Source organism: Nothobranchius furzeri, chromosome 11, assembly GCF_043380555.1.
Source record: "Nothobranchius furzeri strain GRZ-AD chromosome 11, NfurGRZ-RIMD1, whole genome shotgun sequence".
Classification (NCBI taxonomy): Eukaryota; Metazoa; Chordata; class Actinopteri; order Cyprinodontiformes; family Nothobranchiidae; genus Nothobranchius; species Nothobranchius furzeri.
Genome location: NC_091751.1, coordinates 28,837,619 through 28,860,601, shown reverse-complemented (window position 1 = coordinate 28,860,601; position 22,983 = coordinate 28,837,619). Strand labels below are relative to the sequence as shown.

Genomic DNA, 22,983 nt, shown 5'->3' with positions numbered 1-22,983 from the left:
GGCAGGATTTGGAGTCTTGTTTTCTCACATTTGGACATCTTGCCTTGGATTAGATAACAGCAACGCAACTCTGTCACTGACTTTTTTTGTTCTGCATTTTATCTTCACAAATAACGCAAGCCCAGAGGAACTTCTGTCGTGTGGTTGAGTTCCGAATCCTAACCATTTGCACCTGTTAGCCGAGATGTTTTGTACAGTTTCTGGCAATAACAGCCTTCCCCGTTACGAGCCAGTATGGGCCAGTCCAAGCGACCGCTTGACGTAGATCTGTTGGACTTTTCTAATCCTAGCATTTCACCGTCTATATCAGAAGCTAATGCAGGAAGGGGGTGTAGACTATTTTCATGTTCAGCCTGCATGAAATATTCAGTGATTAAACATTTTTCTGAAACATTAATAACGAGTCAGCCTATGGAGTTGTAGTTCTGCCTCCAGAGGATGGCCCAGGGTTCCTTGTTTCTGTAACCTGAGACGTGTCAGACACCTTCAGACAAACCTATTCACTCACACATTTTGTAAAAGGTTGTTTTAATCTGTTAAAGGAAATTCTGAAACACTCATGAGCTATCTCACTCTGAGATCATTATCCCAGAGAAAACTTCTTAATTCTGAGTTCATCTAATTTTTGCTAAAAAAATCCATCAAAACTGGCTTTAGATGCATTTCATTCCCTCCATCAAAAATTATCATGTATAACTTAATTTTACACTGAAAGAAGGAAGATAAGAGGACAAGTGGAGAAAACTTAAACCTATTATACAGAAAATATAAAAAAATAACCCAATTAACAGAATACATTTTAAGCAATGTGTGGAGAAAATAGTCTTCATTCACTAAGTAGCTTAATCCTAAAATGATCCTCACAGAACTATGGCAAAGTGGGATGCTGGCAGTGAATTAAGGTCCTATAGTGAGTTTCTTTGTTTTGCTGTGTGTGTTTTCGTCTGTTTGGGCTCGCTGAGCCGTGAATGCTCTGATGCCTTCATTTTGACTCCATCGTGTGCTTAATATGAGGAGGAGTCGACAGGCGCTCAGCTTGGATGTGTGCGAGATCGAGCTTGCTAAGCACACCGCGCGCCAGCTCTTCACTGTGCTCAGCAATCTAATCTGAGTACCGGTAATCCATTTCTTTCAGATGATGACCTCACCAATCCTCTGTGCCTCTCCTCCTATATGTGCACTTTAAAGTCTTCTATCTCTTTGATAAGAACCGTGAGCCCTGACTCAAAAGGGCCTGGTTGTTTTAGTGAATATCTTCACAAACACCAAGACTCACAGGAACACGGCAGCAGCAGAGATCTTTCTAGATGTGTGAGTGTATGGATGAAACACTGCTAGCGTGTTTGTGAACAGAGATGATGACGGTGGGGAAACAAAGACTCCCTCAAAAGATCTGGGTTCGCCAGGAAGAGAGACAAGAGATCACAAGACCAGATAGGACGTCAAAGGAAACAAGAAAGAGACGGGATGATGACAATGTTCAGTCAGATGTATTTAGTCTTTGTGCTTGGCTGCTTTGTGTGCTCTGCTAAACCAACAGGCCAACTCTGGCTGTGTTTCTACACTGAAATACTTTTTTACAGGAAGAATCTGTTTTGTGAAGGGGTTAACAGACCTAAATAATCAAGATTTCAGGCCTTGTTCTTCTGCAGTTGATGGTAGAAATCTGATTATTCCTGACTTTTAGTGGTGCTTTTGTTCCCCATTGCTAGTTCATAATGATTCTTTTACACATTACTTGTTTAGTTAAATGTTATATTTGAAAAAGTGCTTCTGCTAGATGCACTGATTCTGATTTTGCAAGCCGATACAAATTTATGATTATAATTAATATTAAAGATATCGATTTAGATAGATCTAAAATGCCTTGATATGTGAATAATTTGTGGTTTTAGACTCTACAGATGTATAACTAATTATGCGCTAAAATAAAGCTGCAGAGCTCTGCTTTATTTTAGTTGCTTGATTGGTGGCCATTAAGGGAGCAGCTCTTGAATAGGAGATGCTTCTGTCTGGGAAAAGCTTCCAGGAAGTTTTGGGCGGTTGCCAGACCTTTGCTGGGGGTTCCACAAGGATCTGTTCTTGGTCTTCTTCTTTTCTCCATTTAACTTCTTTACCTTGTAGCCATTTGTGGCAATCACAGTCAAATGCTGTTGACTACCAGGATTACCTGCCCCTGAGACAATGCTGTGCTAAAATCCAGCAATCATGTCCACAAAAGTTATGAACAGAATCTGTGACAACAGGCAGCCTTGGCGGAATTCAACTCTCACCTGCAATTAGCTCAAATTACTGCAGTGCAACCAAGCTCTGGCATCAGTCATAAAGGGACCTAACAGCCTGAATCAGAGGGCCTGGTACCCCATCCCAAAGTACCCTCTGGGCAGATTTCATCCACCCTGGAACCTTTCCAAAGAGGACCTTTATCACCACCTCAGCGACTTCAACACTTGAGATTGGAGAGCCCAACCCAAAGTCCCCGGAGTCTGCTTCCTCACTGGAAGATACGCTGGTGAGATTGAGGAGGTCTTCGAAGTACTCCGCCCACCGATCCACAGCATCCTGAGTAGAGGTCAGCAGCACACCATCCCCACAACAAACAGTGTTGGTAGCGCACTGCTTTTCCCCCCTGAGGTGCAGGACGATGGACCAGAATCTCCTCAAAGTCGTACGGAAGTCTTGCTCCATGGTCTCATCGAACTCCTCCCACACCTGGGATTTTGCCGCTGGTACCACCCGAGCCTTATTTTGCTTGGCCTGCCGGTACCTATCAGCCGCCTCTGGAGTCCCACAGGCCAAAAAGACCGAACAGGACTCTTTCTTCAGCTTGAGGGCATCCACAACCGTTTGTGTCCACCAGCGAGTTCAGGGAATGCCACCACGTCAGGCTCAGACGACCCTGCGGCGGCAGCTCTGGTCGGCCACCTCGAAAATGGAACAGCACGGAACATGGCCCACTCGGACTCAGTGGCCCCTGCCTCCCGCAGAAAATTTTGAAAGTTCTGTCAGTAGGGATGGGTACCTTTGACATTTGAATCGATCTGGTACTAATTCCCGGTACCTACGAATCGATACGGGTACTTAACGGTACCAATTTTCGATACTTTTGAGTGTTTAATATTTTAATTCTCTTTTATAATTAGATACATATTTTTCCCAATTTATAACCATATTTGATAAATATCACGATAAATAACATACAACTGTATTTTATCATCGTCCTTGTAGTTTTATAAGCTGATAATTAAACTGAAGCAAACATCTTTACTGTGAACTAAATTTACTGTGTATCTTCATTCCTTTTGCCGTCCTTTTTCAATTGATTTTTCCTACTGGGAAGTTAGAATTTCCGAGGAGAAAGCGAACGCACCATTAGATGATAACAATGGAGGCATAGGAAGCTAAAATATCAAGCTAACGTTATCTTAAACAGTTTATTTAACTGCTGGAGCAGATTTAAACGATGATGCCTCACACTTAAATCGTTGCCACTGGTTTCATCTTGACCCAATCACCCGTCGCATTTAGTAAAGTGAAGCCAAACTTTAGTGTGCGTTCGTGTTCTTCTAGTCGAAATTTCGGAGTTCCGAGGAGAAAGCGAACACACCATTAGTGAAACGGAAGCTAACAAATCAAGCTAATGTTATCTTACATTTTATTTACCTACTGGAGTAGATTAAGATGAGGATGTCTCACTTAGATCGTTGTCGCTGGTTTCATCATCACCCAGTTACCCATCACATTTAGTAAAGTGGACCCAAGCTTTAGGGTGCGTTCTTTCTACCATGCTGCTCTGTTTACAACTGGCTCGAAGCCAGCGATGACATAATGCTCTTGCGCATGCGCAGCTGTCTAGGCAAGTTCTCGTTGTGAAGGACGGGTACCGAAACGAGGCACCGTTTCAAATGAAGTGAATCGGTGCTGGTCGGTACTGTGGAATTTGGTCGGTACCTTAAAAAGTACCGAATTCGGTACCCATCCCTATCTGTCAGAGGTGGGAATTGAAACTTCTTCTGACAGGAGACTCCACTAGACGTTCTCAGCAGACCCTCACAAAATATATAGGCCTGCCAGGTCTAACCGGCATCCTCCCCCACCACCGAAGCCAACTCACCATCAGGTAGTGGTCAAGAAAGACAACAACAAATTTGGTCATCGAGCTGCGGCTTTATAGCCTGCAAGCAAGACCAAATAAATATATAGTCTGGCAACGCTCCCAATGATGGCTCTTGGTCATGGGGCGGGTTCTACTGTTGTCTTTCAAATGATCTCCACATGCTACTGGACAATAAAAAATGTGACGTAATCACTGCAACAAATGTTGGTAAACAAGGCAGTCTGCTATTGAAGAAGGTGAAAATACATCCTTTTTTCTACAAAAAGGACTTGAATACATCTATCTGCTCCTGATTCTAATAAAGCCAAAGTCCAAATAGTCCAAAATTGATGTAAAAGCCATTTCAAACAAACTGTTGCCATCTTGTTCCACTCTGTTGCATCATCCTGCCCACCCGGGGAATAGAGGGCCCTGATTAGCCCACAAAATGGATAGAGCTCTGTGATTAGTCCACAGAGAAGATAGAGCGCTATTAGGGCTATGGCAAAAATAATAATTATTGTGACTGAAATTGAGATCTCGATTATTTAGGACGATTTTTCAATTTATGTTGATTTTATTTGTTTTTATTCAGTCATAAAATTGCTCGGGGCACAATCAGGGCAAAAATAAATAAGAAACAAGATGATCACTAAAATAACTCCTGATTCCCAGTATAAAAAGACCAATATACCTATAGCTCATAGTCTATGACCCAAGGGCTATAGACCTTGGTTTAACTCATTTAAGTCTAACCAGTACAGACCCAAATACCAATATCTTGCAAATACTGACAGCAAGAATTATGCAGTGGCATTTATAACAAATAAATGCAAATAAATTGATGTTCACAAAATTTTGCATAATATGTATTTAGTCATGTCAAGGTGCTCTAGGAGAGTGCACTAGCACCGTGTCCTCAGAGAGATTTATTAGTTATCAGCGTGAGGAACTTATTTCTATCTATTTCTACCTTATTTATAAACTATTTATTTACAGGTCCATCAGTTAATGTAATAATTGTCCCAACCACAGCTGCACCCCCCACCCCTCAACCCAGTCTCACAGCAATCAGGGGCAAGCTGCACGTGTGTTTAGCGCACCGCACGCGTACATTTAGCCATTTTTAGTGGCTCAGGAGCCCGCAGGTATGTGGTATCTGGTTAATCCAACAGGGAGCTGGCTCTGAGAGCTGTTTCTTTAGTGACCGACACATCACTACATCATTCCCTTTCCTAATGTCCTGAAGAACGGTCCGGAGCGCAGGCAGATTGTTTAGCTAACCTGCAGGAAATGTCAACGACAGTTATCCAGAAAGTAGCTAAGGGTTACCAGAGATGTTTCTGAGGTGTTCGCTAGGTACTTTTAAGAATTAAAAAGTCAAGAAAGGGGTCTGAAAAGCTGTTAGAAATAGCCTCAAAGTCGCTAAGTTGGCAACACTGTGGGAGGAGCGCTTCATTTGCAACTCAGGACAGCGCAAGTGGGAGGAGCAAACAATCGGCTTGTTTTGTTTTTATAATCGTTCAAAACTCAGATCGTAATTGGGATTAAAGTTCGATTAATTGAGCAGCCCTAAGCGCTATGTTTGGCCCACGATTGTGGATCTGACCACCAAAATCCCCGCTTTCGGCTACCACACATCACACTTTGCACCTGACCCCTTTGGCCCCTCCCACAAGTAATGAGCCCATGGGGAGGGGGACCCATGTTTCTACTCCGGCCATGCCCAGCCGAGCTCCATGGATATAAGCCCGGCCACCAGGTGCTCACCGACCTGCCCCGCCTCTGAACACTGTTTCCAGTTGTATTGTTCATACAATACTAACGTTTCGACATTGCTGTCTGACGAAGACCGCAATGTCGAAACGTTCGTTCATTTATTTGCTCCAATGAAATATTTTTAGTTTGACCTGAGTGCTCCAGCCTTCTTCTTCCTATTCTTACTTAGACTCTTCCTACCACGTTCTGGATTAATGTCACTGTCTTTCTTGGCTTCAGTAAGCCTGTTAGCTAAGGGTTTTCTAGAATTTCTGCTCTTGACTGCCAAACATAATGAAATAGTTACTGCCTTAATGTCTAATGATGGGAAAACTCTAACAAAGACCTTTTATTTGCTTGGATTAGACAGCATAAGTTGAGTTCTGAAGGAGATCATATATAAGGTATACAAGTTTTAAGGTTCTGTGCTAAACTTTGTAAAATAGATGTAAATTCTTGAGTGGTAGGAGTACTCATTTGACTCAGAATGAAAGAATGATGTAGTATTTTGCGTTATGTCATACAGAAGAATAGATGAGCTGTGAGATATTAGCTTTAAAAGTTGGGTGTGCGTGTGAACATGGGACTTCCCCCATGTCATCGCTGTAATGAGGATCACCCACATTGATCTACATCTCTCTAATCATCCCTCTTTTTCATTTTCCTACAAGACAGATCCTCAGTATCCTCTGCTGAGCATTTCTCAGCCTGTCTTTTTCTTTCCTGTTCTTCCTTCTTTCATGATGATAATTAAAACAATCTCTGCCTTTTGCTGCTTCATCTCTCCTCATCTCCATCTGTCACGCTTACTTCCAGTGTCATCTATTCTGTTGTGAATTATCGGGTCTTCCTTCCTCCTCTTCGGCTCATTTCTCTGTCTACATTCATCATTCTGTCTTACTGGGCTGCATTTATTTGCTCGCCCTATTTATCTGACTTGTTATCACTCGGTTATTGTTGGATTCAGTTAAGAGTTGAGGAGCACCTACAATTGATAGCAGGGGATTTCAGTGGGTGGTTTCCAGTGGGCGCCAGCTGCACACCTGCTGCCAGTGCTGTCATAATACAGTTAAATAATGATATTCATACATTTTATTTGTAATGCACTTTACATTTCACTGAAATCTCAAAGTGCTAGTTCAACAGTTAGGAATTGTTATGACTTCTGGTGGGTTTAGCCTTTGGTCTGCCCCTTTTACTTGGACTGATGTTTGAAACACTTGAGTTTAGCCTCTGAAAGGACTAGTAATTAATTGAGGTTAATGAATTGGGTTGAAATGTAGCCTACATGTTACATGTAGGTTGTATTTTACTCTGACTGGTTTTGACATCACTATTCTGTATTTTTCTGACTTCCTTGTAGCTTGGAAAACACTTGGCTGCCTGAAAGCTTTATTTTATATTCTGAGCAAAATAACTGACCGTTTTTAATTGAATCTGATCGTTTTGAGACCAGCTGTTTCATTGGGTCTGGCAGAAATTGTTTGGCTTTTTTCCAGTGCAATCATATTTCCACTTGGCCTTTTCAGTGCCAGGAGTCGAGACAATCTCAACTCTAATCTAATCTGGAGTGAGTTTGGAGCAAAGAGTCGTCAGTACTTCTGCACAGAGGCACCTTTATAGGCAATATTATTACCTCGGCTGTCGTCGCACAGACAAATGTTTTGGTTCCATTGTAGCGTCGGGGAAAGTCATCTTTTAAGATTGTCCAGCTGCATGTTTGTGTGCATATTTTCCCATGATTTTACGTTTTTATCTCTGCCTTTGTTCCATTCTGTCTTCAGCGCTTGAGCTGTCCTGATTGGTCAGTGGGTTAGTCAGGTCATTCAAATGAGGGTAAAACAGCTGCTCAGGCTTTAGTTTGAAGGCTTATTAGCCACCAGACAGATATTCTGGAACAAGTTTCCCACTGATGAGGGAAATAAGCCCTGGCTAAAGATTGGGCACTCGGGCAGCTTGGGTGTTCATTTCTAGGAAGTGAAAGCATCATTCAGATTTTCTCTGCTAATATTTGAAGTGCAAAAATATGAAAGTGGGAGTGCAACCTAAAACAGTCACTATGATTTTGGTCATTTTTGTTGCCGTGCGCCATGACAACAACATTAGAAATATTCTCCTTTTGCTGTATTTGAGTAGCCTGGCAAGCCAGACTAAATAAATGTATTATTTAGTCTGGCCACGCTCCATTGACGGCTCTCGGTTGTGGGGCGGGTTCTACCGTTGTCTTTCAAATGATCTCCACATTCCACTGGACAATGAATGTGACATTCTCTTGTTTCACTCTGTTGCATCATCCCACCCACCAGGCATATAGAGTGCCCTGATTGGCCCACAAAGCAGATAAAGCTCTGTGATTTGTTCACTAAGCAGATAGAGCACTGTGATTGGCCCACCATTATGGACCAATCACAGCTCTTTATGTGTTTGAAACCCCTCTAGAGAGCTGTGATTGGCTAGCCAGAGTCCTGGTAGGAGCTGTGGAGGTTCCAATGGAGCGTGCCTAGACCAAACTTTGCAAAGCAAGAATTTGGTCTTGTTCACTAGGCTAGTTGAGAGGATAGTGATCTTTAATCTGTATGGTTGCTTTCCTCTGCAGTGTGTTTATGACTCCAGGGAGGATCTTAGTGTGCCAGAGTAATAAATGTTAATGTGCAAACAGTCTCACAATGACCTCATCGATTTCCTGTTGGTCACTGTAAATAAAAAAGCAAATACTGTCACTGGTAAGCATTTTCACAGTAAAACTAAAGATTTCAGTTTTTTTGTAATTGTAAAATAAAAGAACTCAAACGGGTGGACATGTTTTAGTGAAACGTTTGTCATTATGTTTAACAGTTTTATCTCATTCTTTGTTTTTATCTTATCTGTTTGGTGTAAAGCTAATTATGTGTCTGTTGCTGCTGCCTTTTGGTCAGATGGTCCTCGTAAGTGAGAATGAGTTCTCCATCTCCTCATCTGATATAATAAATAACTGGATGAACATCTACAGGTGAGACTGGAAAAATTATAAAATGGTGCAAAAGTTCATCAGCAAGTAATTTATCTAATCTAATCTATGAGACAGTCATTCCATGCACATCCAGATGTTGCAGCCTTCATTAGTCATAACTGTGATGATTATATCTTACAGCTGATGAAAACCCCACATTCAAAATCTCTGACAGAGTATTGTGAATAGGTTCGATATTCTAGACTCAAAGCATCACACTAATCAGCTGATGAATCCAAAACACCCGCAAATAGTTCCTAAGCCTTTAGATGGTCTCTCAGTCTAAGTTGTTTTACTGACATAAATGGACCTTTGCATCAGATTTTAATTTTTCCAGTTTCACCTGCAGGTCTGGATTCACTTTTGGAGTCATCTTAGTTAAAATGATTAGTGTTGGGAGTAACGTGGTACAAATGTAATTAATTACTGTAATGCATTGCTTTTTGCTCTAATGTGGTAATGTAAGGCATTACAGGGAAAGAAAATGGTAATATTTACTCGGTACAGTTGTCAGTAACGCGGTAACTACAATGCATTTTTAAACCCAGAATCAAGATGTGGGTTTCCTAAAAATTCAAATTGCGGGAAGCCTGAAAAAAGATCCAGTGTCCACATTTATGACGTCATTTATGGACTCAGCTTTGCGGGCATTCTATGAGCAGAGAGGACGCAGTGGTGATGGCTCAAATACTCCTGCTGCGCGCGGCCGCTGTTATATTCACAAAATCGCTCCACCAAAACAAAGTAATTTGTTTGTGATCATTTATATCAGCCCATTCTCTGGTACTTCATGTACTTTTCAGCTGAGTTCATAATCTGTGCCCCGGTGATTTCAACTCATTGCTGCTGGAGCGCAGCGCATATGAAGCTTTTTTTTTGGCGTTCGGTAGATCCCTTTGGCTGATTAGTTAGAAAGTAGGAAATCTAATAAACAGTTTTTCTGGAAGACGGAGAAAACATGCAGCATGCAGGAAGGTTAGAGAGAGAAAGGTCAGGAAATTATTCAAATAAAATCAAGAAAACAAAACAAAGTGCTTGAAAAGAAAAAAGTAGGTAGAATTATCCCCAATACACATTTTTACCAGTGAAAAGCAATAATATAAAAGCATTTAATATTTATACATGTGATAGAATCAGATCACCCCAGAAGTCAGTCCCACATCCAGGGCCGTATCAAGGCATTTGGGGACCAAGGCAAATATAGGCTTGGAGCCCCCACCACCCCACTCCCTGCTCAGTTAATATAAGATGGCAGCATGCTGAGAGTACAGATTGTTGTTGCTTTTATTTAATAAACAATCATTTTAAAGCACTGTTATTATATCTGACTGTTTCTAACAGCAACCCTAGCTCAGACACCACATCACCTTCCACATATATGTCATGAGCTCACTGAGCGTCACATTACCAGATTCATATTGAAGTTGTATTGGTGAAAGTAACTTAAAGTAATGCAAAAGTAGTGTAATGCCTTACATTGTAAAATCGGTAATATTGTATTGTAATGAATTACTTTAAAATGAGGGTAACAAGTAATAAATAATGCATCACAGTTTTGAAGTAACTTGACCAACACTGAAAATGACCACCGACCACCACCGCTAGTCGGAGATGGCACAAAAACAGCTTCACATCTACACATCTTGTGATGTGTGAGACTAAAACGCCATCATTTCTCAACAGAACATCACCTTTGTTCCAAACTCTGGCATGAAATGCAGCAAGCAGTATCCATCTCTTTAAGGAACATTAGGCTTTTAGTTCATTTTGGTCAATAAATCATATTGATTACACTGAAAATTATTATTTTACAAGATGAATTATTATTGTGTTTTGAGAGTAAAGTGCCAAAGATTTAAATAATTTGAGGAACCAAAAGAAAACTGCACACAGAACCATATCCTCTTTCTAGAAACTAACACAGATTATCAGTTTTAATCTATTTTAACACCAGTGTGTCAGCACAGTGAAAACCCTCCTGGCACCATAATAATCCATTAAGATTAAAAGCTGCTTTCCTGATGGGGGTGTAGAGGTTGGGTGGAAACACCTGAGGCAAAGGCTGGTTGTAGCAAACAAATGGTTGTTAGTTTTCCTGTAAACTGATTATTTTATTGACATTCCCTGGTCGTGTTAGCCCCTAAATGGGTTCCATTATGGACAAAAACAACTTGGGTTGGTAAAATATTTTAAATGGATAACCCTGTACTTTGAGTGTGGTGAAAGTGTGTCACTGAAGAAGACCGCCCCAATGTGTGTTTTCCTGATGTGAGTTTCTTTCTGTTCTCAGGGGCGTGTTTGTTCAGCATGTGGGCTCTGATGACTTGTGTTTTGTTTCAACAGCAATCACCTGACACCATACCTGGACCAAGCACTGGATCCGCCATACACAAGGTAAGAATACAAACACACACACACACACACACACACACACACACACACACACACACACACACACACACACACACACACACACACACACACACACACACACACACACACGCACACGCACACACACACACCATGAGGCAGAATAAAATGTTTGTTTGTAAAAAGATGACATCAGAGCGACTTTTTTGGTCTGTTTCCAATCTAGTTTCACTTCCTCCACATTCAGGCTCATTCAGTCATCTATCACCAGGATTTAGTTGGGGAACTACTCTTAAGTGCAGCGTTCCACAGAAGGCCTGAGGGCTTACATATCTCTTATGCATTATTTTCTTTCATCACTGAAAGCTCAAAACAAAAAAATAAACACTTAGGGTTTCTTACAGGCAGCCACATCTGCTTCTTTTGTGCCAAATAGTTTAAATTTTTCTTGGTTTTAGTTTTAAAAGCTGATATCTTCCCTCACTAAAGACATCATGTTCTTCAGGTTTAATACCAGCCTTATTTCAGGGACAGCATCAGGTAAACCAACAACTCAACAAATCAATTTCCCTCTGGGATTAATAAAGTATTTTTGAATTGAATTGAACTCCAGAAAATTAGTACAAATGACTGGAAAAGGACGTTTTTATGATGCTTCGCCCAGCCCAGCAGCAGCAGTCAGAATGTTGTACGTGTTTTGGTGATGACAAAAATAAAGTTGTGAAGAGAGTCAATAAATCAGGGTGAGCTCTAACCCTAACCTAACCCATGTGTATCATCTTCAGTACTACGATAGGTCTGGTATCATTCCTGTTTAAAGTGTTTCCTTCTGTTAGCAAATGTTTCATCTTTCCTCGTAGACATCAGGCTCTACTCTTTATTATGTCTACCTAGCTTTAGCCTACTGATTTCAGCATTGCCACAACATATTTTAACATTTTGATGAACAACAAAGTGTGAAAAATCTTTTAGCCCAGGGTCTAAATCTGTGAAGGATGCAGCTCATTCTGCTTTTACAAATCTAGATCATTCAAGCATTTTCTCTGTGGAACGAAGAGGTTTTCTTGTTTCTGATATCCTTTCCACAAAGTGAGCATGTTCGATTTGTAAGTTTCCTGTCATAATCTTGAGCCTAACATGCCAGCTGATGAAGCTCTGATGCACGGCACCGTCTGACCTATGGATGATCTTTGAGGGTTTGGAAGTCCAACCCTGTTTTGGTTGTTCTCCACTAGAATAAGCGTTCTGGTTGTGCAGATATATTATATATAATAACCATATATTAGAAATGAACTTTAACCCCTCACAGATTAATACGATTCAAGGACGTGCAAAAACCGGGCTCGAATTTGGTTTTCAGTTTCTTTTTTGATTGAAACAATCACAGAACCAATGTGTATCATATAACCTGAATGTTGCCTGCAAATATGTCCTTGGCAATCAATTACACTGAACAAAAATATAAACGCAACACTTTTGTTTTTGCTCCCATTTTTCATGAGCTGAACTCAAACAACTGAAACTTTTTCTACATACACTAAACATCTATGACTCTCAACTATTGTTCTGAAATCTGTCTACATGTGTGTTGGTGAGCACTTTTCCTTTACCAAGATAATCCATCCCACCTCACAGGTGTGGCATATCAAGGGGCTGATTAGACAGCATGAATAATGTACAGGTGTGCCTTAGACTGCCCACAATAAAAGGCCACCCTGACATGTGCACATTTTTGCTTTATGGGGGGTGGTGGGGCAGAAAACCAGTCAGTGTCTGGTGTGGCCACCATTTGCCTCATGCAGAGTAGCATATCTCCGTGGCATAGAGTTGATCAGGTTGTTGATTGTGGAACGTTAGTCCACTCCTCTTCAATAGCTGTGAGAAGTTGCCGAATATTGGCAGGAACTGGAACACGCTGTCGTATACACTGATCCAGAGCATCCCAAACATGCTCAATAGGTTACATGTCTGGTGAGTATGCTGGCCATGCAAGAACTGGGATGTTTTCAGCTTCCAGGAATTGTGTACAGATACTTGCAATATGGGGCCGTGCGTTATCATGCTGCAACATGAGGTGATGGTCGTGGATGAATGGCACAACAATGGGCCTCAGGATCGAGTCACGGTACCTCTGTTCATTCAAAACGACATCAATGAACTGCACCTGTGTTCATTGTCCATAACATATGCCTGCCCATACAGGTACCCCACCGCCACCATGGGCCACCATTCCACAACATTGACATCAGCAACCCACTCACCCACATGACGCCACTTAGGCAGTCTGCCATCTGCCCTAAACAGTGAAAACTCTGGTTTCTGGTCAGGTCCCTGCTTACTTTAAGAACGCTGTAATCCACCCGCTTCTTAAAAAACCAAGTCTTGATGCCTCTCTCCATAGCAGCTTCAGACCCATCTCTAAACTTCCGTTCATCTCCAAGATCTTGGAAAGGGTTGTGGCTAAACAACTCACAGCTGCTCTTGATGAACACAACATCTATGATTGCTTCCAGTCAGGTTTTCTTAGAGCTCATTCTACTGAAACAGCTCTTCTTAGGGTCTCTAATGACCTTCTGACTCACAGTGATGCAGGGGACTGTTCTGTTCTGGTCCTGCTGGACTTGATTGCAGCCTTTGACACTGTTGACCATCACCTGCTACTGGAGAGGCTGAGAGACTGGGTAGGCCTATCAGGAACTGCACTAGAGTGGTTCTCTTATCGGTCTGAGCACTTTTTTTCTGTGGCCGTCTCCAAGTTTAGGTCCTCCACCACCTCCCTTAGAAGAAGAAGAAGAAGAAGAAGAAGAAAATATAATTTCTATAGCGCCTCTCAAGATAAAAATCACGAGGCGCTTCACAAAAACAAAAACAAAAAATATAAAAATTGTAAAAATATAAAAAAGCATTTCGAAAATGTTTAAAATATATTTAAAATGAGCAAGAATAAGCAATTGCGATTTAAAAGAAAAAATGTTAACTCATTCACTGCCAGCCGTTTCCTGATCGCTAACGGCCTTCGCTGCCAGCGTTTCTCACCGTTTTTACTGTTTTTTTAAGAGTCACAGAACGTTGCGCGCTAGCATGATGTTGATGCCAAAACAACCTAAACAAAGAGGAGACTCACCTCTTACATCAGGAAGAAGCCGTGTGTTTCGAGCGTTATCCGTTCTTTCATAATCCGTTGTCGAATTGTGATCGGCAGACGTTTTTCCAGTTCGCGTCTCACTTTTTTTTTTACAGGAACGGCCCAAAACGATCTCCAAACACATGGATGGTCTGCTTCCTGATCATGTGATCTGTGACGTATGCGGATGAAGATCGGCTTCAGGGCTGAGATGTTTGTTCTCTCAGCGCGGGGGCTCGTTCCAATGCTCAAACAGTAAAAAAATGCAAATGACGACTTTAGTCGTCAGTGGCAGTGAATGAGTTAAGAAAGAGAGAGAGTGAATAGGAAAGAGGGAAATCAGTAGATCCTGAGGAAGGTGGAATAGGTAGGGAGAGCCGAATAAAGAGAGTGGTGAAGTCTGTCATACAAAAGCCAGCTTGAACAAGTGAGTCTTCAGCTGCTTTTTGAAGGAGACCACTGAGTCCACTGATCTCAGGCTCAGGGGGAGAGAGTTCCAGAGTCCGGGGGCCACAGCAGCAAATGATCTGTCACCTTTGGTCTTTAGCCTGGTGCGCTACACAACCAGTAGGCTTTGATCACTGGACCTCAGGGACCTGCTGGGGGTGTAGGGACTAAGAAGATCACCAATGTAAGATGGTGCTTGTCCATGTAGGGCCCTATAGACCAGAACCAGGATCTTGAAATGAGCCCTGAAGTTGACTGGCAGCCAATGAAGCTGGAGGAGAAGCGGGGTGATGTGGGTGTGTTTGGAGGACTTGGTCAGAAGTCGAGCACAGGCATTCTGAACCACCTGTAGACGGTTCAGGGAGGTTCTGCTCAGACACGTGAAAAGAGAGTTGCAGTAGTCTAAGCGTGAGGAGATGAAGGTGTGGAGCACTATAGAAATGATATTTTCTTCTTCTTCAACTCATCTGTGAACAGAATTCCTCTCCAACGTGCCAAACGCCATCGAATGTGAGTGTTTGCCCACTCAAGTTGGTTAGGACAACGGACTGCAGTCACGTCCAAACCTCGATGGGGATGAAGAGCATGCAGATGAGCTTCCCTGAGACAGTTTCTGACCGTTTATGCAGAAATTCTCTGGTTATGCAAACTGATTGTTGCTGCAGCTGTCCGGGTGGCTGGTCTCAGGCGATCCTGGAGATGAACATGCTGGATGTGAAGGTCCTGGGCTGGTGTGGTCACACGTGGTCTATGGTTGTGAGGCCGGTTGGATGTACTGCCAAATTCTCTGAAATGTCTTTGGAGACAGCTAATGGTAGAGACATGGACATTCATTTCACAGGCAACAGCTCTGGTAGACATTCCTGCCGTCAGCATGCCAATTGCACACTCCCTCAAAGGCTGTAACATCTGTGGCATTGTGCTGTTTGATTAAACTTCACATTTCAGGGTATCCTTTTATTGTGGGCAGTGTAAGGCACACGTGTGTTATTTATGCTGTCTGTCAGCCCCTTGATATGAGGTAGGATGGATTATCTTGGTAAAGGAAAAGTGCTCACCAACACACATGTAGACAGATTTCAGAACAATATTTGAGAGTCATGGGTGTTTTGTAAATGTAGAAAAAGTTTCAGTTGTTTGAGTTCAGACAAAGACCAAAAACAAAAGTGTTGCATTTATATTTTTTTCAGCGTACATAAAAAATGTGAAGAATAAATCGGCTCTTCAATTTGAGCCTAATAAGCTGTAAGTGGCCTCTGTTTGTGCCGTTTACAGTAGAAGAGGACACACATAACGAACAGCAAGCAGCCATCTCAACAGCTTAGTTGAAATGATTGTGTTTATGATGGCATCAACAGCAGGATTAATGCAGCAACACACCAATGTTTCCACATTAGCGCCTTGCTCCCTTATATTTATGTCTACAATAATATCAATGACGTTATTTTGTAATTTGAAGTTTCTACAGCTGATTTTGTATGTGTTTGTGTTTGTGTTAGTCCTGCTCACAGAGTTTCCCGTGTGCTGGACGAGCTGTGAGGAACGCCTTCCTCTCACACGGGCCGTACCCGACCAAAGACAAGATACACTTGGCCAGGATCATACGGTACGCTTGCTCATGTTGGTTTGTGTGTTGATGCACTGGACTCAGTCGAGTCTAGTGAAGCATTATCCGTCACTGCCCCGTTTTATTCGGCTACGTGTGCAGGACAGTGAACAAAGATGGATGTAGAGGAACAGAAACGGTCAGGGATTACATGCACCTAACTAGATTTAACCGAACATGCAGAACATCCAGGTGCATGGAGGAAAAACCCAGCTACATTTATTCCTATGCATGGAGTTTATCCTTCAGAGGAAGCAGATGGAACGTGTTCAGTATTTCAGTGGAAAAGGATAACAAACGAGTAATAATGAAGAATCAATAGATATTGATGAAAACGAGCTTTGTGCCATAGAAGTGTGTGCCTTGTGTGACCTTGTGTGTGTGTATGTGTGTGTGTGTGTGTTTTAACAGGCGAAGCTATGTGGGAGTGGAGCTGGTGCAGTGGCTCTGTGAGCAGTGTGTGTACGTGCGCTGTCGGACGACTGCTGTGCGTGTCTGGCAGGTGCTGCTGGAGCTGGGAGTCCTGTTGTCTGGTAGACACACACACACACACACACACACACACACACACACACACACACACACACACACACACACACACACACACACACACACACTGGTGGCTAGGACAGTGCTTCAGAATTTATAGCCTTCTTCCAGCGACATCAGCATCTCTGCAGATGCAAGAACGTGACTCGGTTATTTCCAGCTGAACTGAGTGGCTCATTTATCGCCTCGTTCACCTGCTCCAGACATGAACTTGATTTAATTTAGATCTCTGAAGCTGGGATTGATGCACCAGATAGCAAAACTTGATTTTCAATAATCTCTCATTGTTCTGGCCTGAGTGTCGTCCTGCTGTCATCAGTACAGAACAGTGCTTCACTGCACGCTTGGTCTGTTTTCAGAGGTAGCTGGAGTTTCTTTGAAGGATGGAAATCCCTGTAAGGTCCTGTTTAACAGATTTTTGTTGCTGGTGGTGTTTAATAGAAACATCAGTATTTATCACAGATTTCCTTCTACTCACTAAAAATACTCAGTACTTATTATTTTACAGCTTATGGGAGCAGCAGCCTTAGCAGGGTTTCCTAGACCATCCTCTCCCCAACAATCAGCTCCTCTAGGACAGCCTGGAGATAAAAATGCCTCTGGTATGTTCTGGGTTGACCCCATAGTTCTCCTACCAGCAGGACCAAAACACTGCCCTCGACGTTGGGGGTCCGGGTCTCACCCTGCCTCTGAAGCTGATCCTGGCCACCCTGTGAAGGAAACTAATGTCAGCCGCTTGTTCTTTCAGTCAAAGCTCAAGGTCATTAGTGAGGGTTGGTACCCAGACCACTTCAGCTTCTGCATCACTGCAAAGTACTTCCCACTCCCCCATCATTCGTAATCCAAGCCCCACCAAAGTATTTTGAGTAAAAGTTAAATCAGCTGTTTTATTGCTAGATGGTCTCCTGAGCTCACCTCCAGCTCCTGATAAAAATATTTCTTTACTTTTATTAGAAAAAAAATATTCAACAGCTTTGACTGTAAGCATCACACAACATAATTAATGTCCATGTGTAACACTTTTAGGTAAATAAGCAATAAAATCACTCTAGATTGATTTTAGCCAACACTTCTGACTTAGCTTGTCTGATCTTTTTTCAGTGGACCAGAGGGTGGTGTTTTCAGACTCCAACTCCTACTACCAGTTCAGTTTTGAGGAATGTGACTCCCCGTCCTGTGAGTTTCGCTCCAATGAGGGGGAGTGGCCAGAAGCTGTTAAGCTCCTCCTACAACTTGCTCCATATGTCCAGTTCCGGTCTGGTGGTGGAGCCAACAGCCCGTAAGTGATGGAAGATTCAGTTGAACCTGTCTGACTGTAGATGTGTTACTTCACTGGACCTGGAAGAGAAGCCTGTTGTTCCTGTAGAGAATCAGAGGCTTTCACTTCCTGTTTAGTGTTTTTTCTCTTGGATAAGTCGTGGTTAAACATTTAAAAGTGAGACGTATCTTACTGGTTACAAGTAGCATGTGACATTCTCCGCGTTATTTGCAGCTGTAGGTCCTTATCGTCATGTTAATAGAATCTTGGACCTGCTTGAAAAAGACAGATTTTCTTTCTTTTGGCTAACTTTCATATTTTCATTCAATTATGTGTCTCCAGCAATCTTAGCCCAGTGAGAGACTGGCTTTACGCTACTGCTAGTGTATTTTTGTCTTTGCAACATGACATAAAAACCACACACTAAGGAAGATCCTCCTGAAATCCCAGTGAGAAACCTAATCTCTCTCCAGCATCTTAAATCCCCCGTCTCCTTGGAGACGTATTTATTTGCAGGCACACACCTACGTATCTATAGAACAAGTGCACTTAAACACAAAAAGTGACACATGAAGTGATCACTCGTGTACATGGAAAGGTTTCAGAGGGCCTGTCGCACATCCATACAGAGTGGTGTCACCAAGTTCCCTGATTTGCTGCTCCTGTGTGTGAGGATCCTGCTGAGGCTGCAACTGAACTCAATCTGTCACTCAAATGTGTGTGTGTGTGTGTGTGTGTGTGTGTGTGTGTGTGTGTGTGTGTGTGTGTGTGTGTGTGTGTGTGTGTGTGTGTGTGTGTGTGTGTGTGTGTGTGTGTTTGAATGGAACATAAATGGGGAGTAAAAGTAAAAGAAGCTCAGATATTCCTCTGCACATCGCTTCTGCAGGGTGAGTTTCCAGACACCAGGGAGAACGGCAACAGCAAGGTTTCAGCTGCCATCTTTACTAATGAATCAAGCTGCGTGTATGTCTGTGTTCTCCATCGCGGACTTTATAGACTGTGACATGCACACTTTCATCATAGAGCCTCTAGAAGTTTGCAGGGTGCAGACCTAATGAATGGAAGAGCCACTTCATCTCCAGCTAATCATGTTCAAACAACAAAACACTGAGAACCACTGAGTTTAGAATACATTTAGTTTAACCAAGTTGTTTATTTGATATTTTTGTTAATGTGGACATTGGATCTATTATTGTTTATGTTTTTATCATCAGAACACAATAATTCCTCTTTTTTCTAAAGAAGAGGCTCCTCTGCTGCCAGCAGCCTCACACCCTCCGTCCTCTTTAGCATGTCTTTTGAAGCATGAATAGTTGAAGCTTTATGGGGACATGTTTAAAATTACATCACTACCAGCTTCAGAGAGTAGACGTACTAAAAAAGAATCCATCAATTAATCTGCAGTCAGGCGTGTGTGCTCGTCTTGAGAGCTGGTAGCAGTCTTCATGAGTTATGACTTCTTATCTCTTGACTGTTACTGAAGCAGGGAAACATTACCATCATGCTGATTATGTACGAAACGGCTGCAGGAGCTTTGGAGAGAGGCTGCTTTCATTAAGCTAAAAGAGCGCATGCTACTGTTTATAAAGCTTATATCTGCTGCATCATGGATACTTTATTGCTTTCATTATGATTTAGCTCACATCCTCACTTCTTTCAAGTCTGAGATTCATGTCTAAGCAATAAAATTCATTTCAGGCACATTGAGGTTTACTAGTTTACTGGAGCACTTTCACAATAAATAAATGAATGAATGAATAAATAAATAAATAAATAAATAAATAGTGCTCTTTTGGGAACATCTGGAGCAATAATATTTGTGATATAAGAGGGAGATTGAATTTTGAGAGCTTTATAACGGGTGGGGAACGTGCGGCCTGCAAGACCATTTCAAGCGGGCCTCAACGCAATTAAATGTTTTAGATTTTATAGGATGAGTAAAAAAGTCTGTGGAAAATTATTAACAGATTTTAACAATAAAACATAAGAATTTGTTTGTCCAAGTCAAGATCAGGGTCAGTGAATGCAGCATGTGATGTACATCATTACGCGATTGGCAGAAGACGAGGGGTCTGTCATGGCAGCTGTGGAAGAGGAGGGTGGATGCAGGATGCTGCGTATTCCAGGAAAATGGACAAATGTTTTTTTCTTTGTAGAAGTGAAAGGCAAGCCAGCGTGCTTGGTTTCTGGGCGATGCTCTGGCAGTAATGAAGAAGTGAATCTCGGGCACCGTTACAGTTGAAAGAATGCTAAACTCTAAAAGTTGAAAGCACAAATGCGCTTGGATAAAATCAGTTCTCTTCATCTGAGCCTGCTCAACAATCAGCCTTCACACGTCCACAGACTGAGAGAATCGGAGGTGAACAAGTTTGGATGTGAGTGCAGTGCATTAATAGCCAAGAAGCTGAAGGAGAGTTTGTAAAGAAGTTTGTTGTTGCTGCCGCGGAGCTGCTCGATAAAGAGCATTTCTTTCAAAACGTCAGTTTGTCTCAAAGAGGATTGCTGATATGGCACAAGAAAAACCATTGAAGAACACTGAGGTTTTTATTTGGCCTGTGATGACAACAAGCATCACTGACATAACGCGGCTAGCAATGGAATTCTAGCCTGAAACAAAGGACAAAATGCCATCTTTGCAACCCATGCTCGGTACTCCTAAAGGTGAAGATTGGTTGTGGCCACGAACAATTTTCGTGATTTTTAAACTTTAGCAAAATTAGTTCTAATTATTCAGCAACCGCTTCAAATCCAACATGGCGGTGGAGCACGGATTCATCCAGAACAACATTTAAACATCCATGAGTCTGTCTGAGGCAAACGTCCAGAACCTCATGGCCTCCTCAACAAGCCTCTTTTATTTAAATAAAAAAGTCTGTTACAATTCTCTAAAATGCAATCAAGTATTTTGTACTTACCTTTCCGAAAGAAGCTTTGCCGACTGTTCATGAGTTTTGAGACTTCGTATCATGAAGCTCCTTTCACTTCATCTGAGGCGTGTTCTCGCTGATTGACGGCTCCTTCTTGTGAATACGGAACTCCGGCTCGTCTAATTCATTTGTTTAGCTGTAGAGGCCGGGGGAGGGACGGGAGAAAAATAAATTATGAAAGATTGCTTACTTTTTCTCATCGAACAGGGTCAGATAGTCAAATTTAAGCATATTTAAAGTGACTTTTTGCGTCCCTGGTTATGTGTTATTCATAGCATGGCCCTCGGAGGATTACATACAAATTTAAATTGTCTTCCATATGAAAACGTTTCCCCACCCCTGCTTCATAAGTTGGAAGACCTTTATTCTCGGATCCTGCAGGGAAACAACCAAGTGATGCTAAAACTGGAGAATCTGGTCTCTCATCAGAATCGTGGAAACAGCGTTCTGGATCAGCTGGAGGCCTCTACGAGAACCTTTAGATCATCATCAACATTAGAGAACTACAATAATCAACCTTAGTATGAAGGTATTAAATGGTGGATTAGTTCCTGTAAATATTAGGTTTAGATGATGATCTAGCTCCTCCCGTATGCAGTGAGTGGGTGTAGTCGTGGGTCTACAATTACACTGTCAGCTTCCATGTGTTTGAATTACAGCGATCTCTGCTTTGTGCAGCAGGAGCAGAATTGCCAAAAGCTAAAATATGACACCCTTGCTTGGGAGAAGGGAATGTTCTTGCTTGCTTTGCATAGCACACCAGTCCTGGACAATTCATCGCCTGCCCTGTTTTTAATGAGAGAGGCCAGAAAGTCAGACTCTGCAGAATAATGCTGGAAGCTTGTAGCTGTAGGGGAGAGCATCCAGTCTCCTCCTGCTCCCAATGAATGATGCTCTCTGCAGCATAGCTCTAGCTTTTAGCTCTGCCTCAAGACTTCAGTTCGGCATTTGGTTTCATTCAGGTTCATCTTGAGTCTGCATCTGGGATCAATTCTGGTAGAATTCCTGGTAACAGGAAGGCTGTGCAGGAATAGATCATGTTATTCTTCAGTAATGCTATACGATGCCTAATGGTTAGTGGCACGCTGCCTACCGTGCCTCTTCCCCAGCTTTGACACATTTATGCTTGTAGTGTCACCAAATTACCAACTGAACACTGGCTGATAGTAGTTCTTAATGAGCCTTTTCCCAAGGCTCTTTGTCCTGTCTGCCCACAGAGCGCTTCGCTGCATTTCTTCTGAAAAACTCTATTTTTACTAACCATGGATTTGATAAACTGGTCATTCAATGCGATTGATAAGATTTTTTCAACAATGAGAACGGAGCAGGGGGCTCCCACATGTCCACAGGGGACACACCCGGTGGGATATATTTTGGATTCCTGGAAGGAGTGGAAGATCATGTGCCTCTCCCAGCTGTCCATTGAGGACATCGAAGACATGTGGATATTTGGTCTGATGATCACTGGATTTCTCCTGATTGAAGTGGGAGGATATCTGGTTTTGTGGAAATTTGGGAAGACTGGAGCAATTGGAGGGCGACCCGCACTCATGGAAAGCACCGTCCGTGTGGAGACTTCTCAGACTGGGACGTTACTCGAGGTGAATCATAAGCTGGACAATGTTCTAGCTGCGATACCGGTATTAGTGTACAAAATGAATGTCATCTCGGAGAGAGTCACCGGACGGTATGGGCAGGTTTAAAGCCCAAAATTGGCATCACTGAAGGACTGGAACTGATCAGTTTAAAGACTGAAGGCAGAGAGGAAAATTATCTCAGCCTGACCCAAACAAATTCTTCTTATCTGAATCTGACGCCCTTGTAGCCTTGAGCTGCAAGCAACTAAAACCCCCACGAAG

The 22,983-nt window shown here is 42.3% G+C and overlaps 1 protein-coding gene across 1 annotated transcript in view; it reads left to right on the top strand.

Moving 5' to 3' along the window:
• Positions 1 to 22,983, top strand: part of rapgef5a (Rap guanine nucleotide exchange factor (GEF) 5a) — a 70,060-nt gene that overhangs the window by 6,670 nt on the left and 40,407 nt on the right. Inside the window, exons 2-5 of the mRNA XM_054744675.2 lie at positions 11,187 to 11,237; positions 16,284 to 16,390; positions 16,802 to 16,923; positions 18,041 to 18,218. Coding sequence (XP_054600650.2) covers positions 11,187 to 11,237; positions 16,284 to 16,390; positions 16,802 to 16,923; positions 18,041 to 18,218 — 458 coding nt within the window. The remainder of the gene's footprint in view (positions 1 to 11,186; positions 11,238 to 16,283; positions 16,391 to 16,801; positions 16,924 to 18,040; positions 18,219 to 22,983) is intronic.